This window comes from Saccostrea cucullata, unplaced genomic scaffold (assembly GCF_032062105.1).
Source record: "Saccostrea cucullata isolate Sc308-1 unplaced genomic scaffold, CSIRO_AGI_Scuc_v1 ctg23767, whole genome shotgun sequence".
In the NCBI taxonomy this organism is placed as follows: Eukaryota; Metazoa; Mollusca; class Bivalvia; order Ostreida; family Ostreidae; genus Saccostrea; species Saccostrea cuccullata.
The window spans coordinates 1-4,024 of record NW_026940924.1 but is presented as its reverse complement, the minus strand read 5'-3'; the positions used below and the strand labels follow the sequence as shown (position 1 = coordinate 4,024).

General features: G+C 34.3%; 1 protein-coding gene across 1 annotated transcript; it reads left to right on the top strand.

The window, feature by feature from the left end:
• The first annotated feature begins 316 nt into the window (after positions 1-316).
• LOC134256673 (fibrinogen- and Ig-binding protein-like) lies at positions 317-3,904 on the top strand. The gene is made up of 6 exons (XM_062739355.1): positions 317-543; positions 925-975; positions 1,061-1,134; positions 2,085-2,154; positions 3,079-3,177; positions 3,428-3,904. The coding sequence occupies exons 3-6, from the start codon at positions 1,109-1,111 to the stop codon at positions 3,629-3,631; spliced, it is 399 nt and encodes a 132-aa protein (XP_062595339.1). The 5' UTR covers positions 317-543; positions 925-975; positions 1,061-1,108; the 3' UTR covers positions 3,632-3,904.
• The last annotated feature ends 120 nt before the right edge of the window (positions 3,905-4,024 follow it).

Below are 4,024 nucleotides of genomic sequence, written 5' to 3'. Positions count from 1 at the left end.
CAATGGAAATTCTTGTTAGTTGACTAAGTTAGTCAAACTAAGACAATTTGCAATGGAAATTCTTGTTAGTTGTCTAAGTTATTCAAATAATAACACAAAATGTAATGGAAATTCTTGTTAGTTGTCTAAGTTAGTCTAACTAAGGGATTTTTTCTTGAAAACCCCAAATTCCAATAATCAAAATAATTCCAATTTTAAATAATACACTGTTGTAGGCACCTTTCATATACTAGATCTTGACCTTAAACCATGAAATCGATATATTTTGTGCCTACAGATTTTGAAATTGTTAATCTTGCTTATTCTGAATCTTCAGTGATAAGAAACCTCAAAAAAAATTATTGTAGACTTAAACCCCTCTCTACACACACACTTCTCCTCTTGCTTCTGCCTTTCTCTATCCACTGGGTGTAGTCTATAACTCTATGGTTTTGGGATCTGTAGGAAGAGAACACGACTAAGTCACTTATAGCTCAGGAGGCAGAGGAACACAAGGATCTGTGGGAGAAAGAGGTGATATCTCGATCTAAACTTGGCCTCAAGGTACGTCTCAGAATCCCTCAGCTTATCTAGCCTCTGCTCTACTTACTGATATACTCATGCTGCTAATGTAACACTAGTGTAGATATATATATTCAAACCAAAGGCAATACAATCAAACTTCAAACTTAGGTAAAAATAGTTGATATAATTATATATGATCTTTATGAATTGATCTTGTTAAAAAATAAGTAAGATTACCGGTATCTAATTTCAATCATTCTGTAATGCTGGTAATATTTTCCTTATTTTTTTCCAGTTGAAGTGAAATGAAAATTTGTTCGGATATGACTATATGGATATTTTTTTAGGCAGACTAAATATTCTTAATATTAATGCTTATATTGTAAGCATAGTTTTACTAATTTCTATTTTAAATTCCAGATCTCCCAGTATGAAAAGCAGAAACAGGATGCATTTGTTCAGCTGGAAGAGGTGAGATATACAGTAAACAAGAGTCACATTCTTTTCCAAATCAAACTAAAAAGACAGATTTTTTTATATCCATCATGTTTTTCAGGAGAGAAGAAAGCACAGAAAGACGATAGAAGCCAAGAGGACAGCTGAAATGAAATTGGAGGCCGAGATAGACAAGTAAGATAACTCTGTAAGGCCGGGTTACACAAATAAGATAACTCTGTAAGGTTGAGATAGTCAAGTAAGATAACTCTGTAAGGCCGAGATAGACAAGTAAGATAACTCTGTAAGGCTGAGATAGACGAGAAAATAACTCTGTAAGGCCGAGATAGTCAAGTAAGATAACTGTGTAAGGCCAAGATAGACAAGTAAGATAACTCTTGTAGGGAAGATAACTCTGTAAGGCCGAGATACACAAGTAAGATAACTCTTGTAGGAAAGGTAACTGTAAGGCCAAGATACCCAAGTAAGGAAAGGTAACTCAGTAAGGCCGAGATAGACAAGTGAGATAACTCTTGTAGGGAAGGTAACTCTGTAAGGCCGAGATACACAAGTAAGATAACTCTTGTAGGAAAGTAACTCTGTAAGGCCAAGATACCCAAGTAAGGAAAGGTGACTCTGTAAGGCAGGGATTAATCTAGGGCATATTTACTACCGATATTCTGTGTTTTTCCCCTAGAGAAAATTTCCCCTGAAGATCAAATTTTCCCCTTTTGATGAGTAAAATATTCCCCTTACAATTAAAAAAAACCTGAAATATTTTTTTTCCTTCATAAAAACTGAAAATAGAAAGTAAAATTTTTCAGTGTATGAGAAATATGGTTTTACTTTGCTACTTTATGCACTTTAAATGGTCATAAAAAAGCTGAAATTCAATTGTCCCCAAGTCAGGGCTTTCCCTGCCCTTGCTCAAGTGGTCCCCAGATCCCGGCTGATTTTCCCAATTTTTCCAGAAAGGGTATTTTCCCCCAAAACCTAGATTAATCCCTGTAAGGCCGAGATAGACAAGTAAGATAACTCTTGGAGGGAAGATATCTCTGTAATACAGAGTTCTATGGAAGTTAAAATGCTTCAAGTTTTAATCAGAGCTTTAAGTCTAATCTGCCATTTGTGTCTTGTCTTGACAGGAATACTCAGCTACAGAAGGAAGTGGCCAGTTTAAAAACTTACCTGAAGGTGGCCAAGAAGAGATTAAAGGTGTGTAATGAGTTATTTATGTTTGACAGCTTTGAGCCCTTCTTTGCTGTATATACTGGTCTAGCTTATCAGTTCTCTTTGTATATAAATGACAAGAAAGAAATGTTGATCATCGTCTATACCCGTAAAAATTTATTTAAAAAATTGTTTTAATAAGAGATTGCGAGTCAGGATGTTATAAAAATGTCTCTTGTCATTTTCATAATTTTAAACAGAGTACATGTTTATTCTAATATTTCAATCTAGCTTTTTCCTAAAGTAATACAACTTTGATGATAGGAAAATTATGTTTATTTTTCACTGATTGAATTGCTTCAGTACATGCAGTTCTTTAAGTTACTATTAATGAACAAAGGTAATAGAAACAGTCCTTTTAATGACTTTAAAATGAATTTAATAAAAATGGATTTCAGGAGCATGATGCAAATATCACTCTTGACAGTGTATGTATAACTTCTGTAATAAAAAAATCTTTTTAGATAGTTGCAACATAGTGTATTTGTAATTTCTGTAAAGAAAACAATATTAGCTAGATACAAGTACAATGTAGCCAAATAGCTAGGAGAATATATCTCTGATATAAATCACATCCTTATAGACTTCTTTGTCTCCTGATCCCTGTTGTCTCACTTTTCTTTTCATATCAGTTTTGTTTCTGAAAATCTACCACTCTCATACTGGAAAGGAAGTCAGTGCCCTAGGTGTTAATGTGGCTTCAAATCATTAATTCTGCAAAAGGATGTTTATTATATACTTAAGTCCTACTTACATAATTTATTATTATTTTGTGTGACAAAATGAAGTATATTTTTATTATCATTCTCAAATTTAAAATAATTGAAGTCACACCCATGATGCACCAAACCATTGATTTCTTGTTCCTGTTTTTCTCCCTCATTACCTCCCCTTTCCTGCTTCCTTCAGGGCCTTGATTCCCGTGACTCTAGAATTAACTCCCTGAGTGCTGATTTTGATCGTGAGCGTATGACCATGGAAAGTACTCTATCTTCTGTCAGACAGCAGGTAACTGAGTTGAAGACATTCAAAATGCACAAAAAAGAGTGGTTTTATCAATAATCAGTTGTTGTGCACAGTAAACATATACACTCTATAATGTAGGGAATAGTTTATATTTTTGTAGACTGAAAAGTCATTTCTTAAGAGCTTTTTTCATATGAAGTCTACCTAAATTGGCACATACTTGTAACTTCTCTTCTTTTTCATCATGTCTATCTCATGTCTCTTTGTCTCTTGACCTTTGTTGACCCCGTAGCTTCAGGACTTACAGCTTCATTTGGAGAGAGAGGTAGATGAGAAACAACAACTTCAATCCAAGAACCTTAAGCTGCAAAATGAGCTTGCTGAGCTGCAGCAGCTCAAAAAGGCGATAAAAAAGCTGGAGCTCTCTAAAGATAAGCTCGAGAGCGAGTATAAGGCCTATAAGGTACTGGGTCTTGCCACTGTGAATGGTGCATGATGGGAAAATGAGATGCTTCACCATGTTTTGAATCCAGGGAAAATGCATGCTTGTTACATATTTGTTCTGTTGCACATTGCTTGATATTTGTTCATTTAAGTTTTAGAGTATTACAGTTAATGGATGTTGATGACATTGAAATTTCAATGAAGAATTTACTAGATTTTGGTTTTTGCAGTGTTATTTTGTTGAATGCATGCACTTGAACAGAAGGAGAAATGTTTTGAAGGTTTGCACTGAATGTTACACAGTAGTGAAGAAAAACTGCTTTGATATTTGAATCACTTTGCCATAGGTTGGTAGTTAGGTTAATTTACTATCAAGTCAGCATGGTACTCTGAACAGTGTTCTTTTAAGGTACCCATACTAATACCTCAAATCCTGTTATTATCT

Excerpts from the sequence above, each read along its gene's own strand:
- LOC134256673 (XM_062739355.1), top strand. The coding sequence starts at position 1,109 with ATGAAATTGGAGGCCGAGATAGACAA. Across the intron at positions 1,135-2,084 it reads TTGGAGGCCGAGATAGACAA|GAATACTCAGCTACAGAAGG; the intron begins GTAAGATAACTC and ends TTGTCTTGACAG. Across the intron at positions 2,155-3,078 it reads TGGCCAAGAAGAGATTAAAG|GGCCTTGATTCCCGTGACTC; the intron begins GTGTGTAATGAG and ends TGCTTCCTTCAG.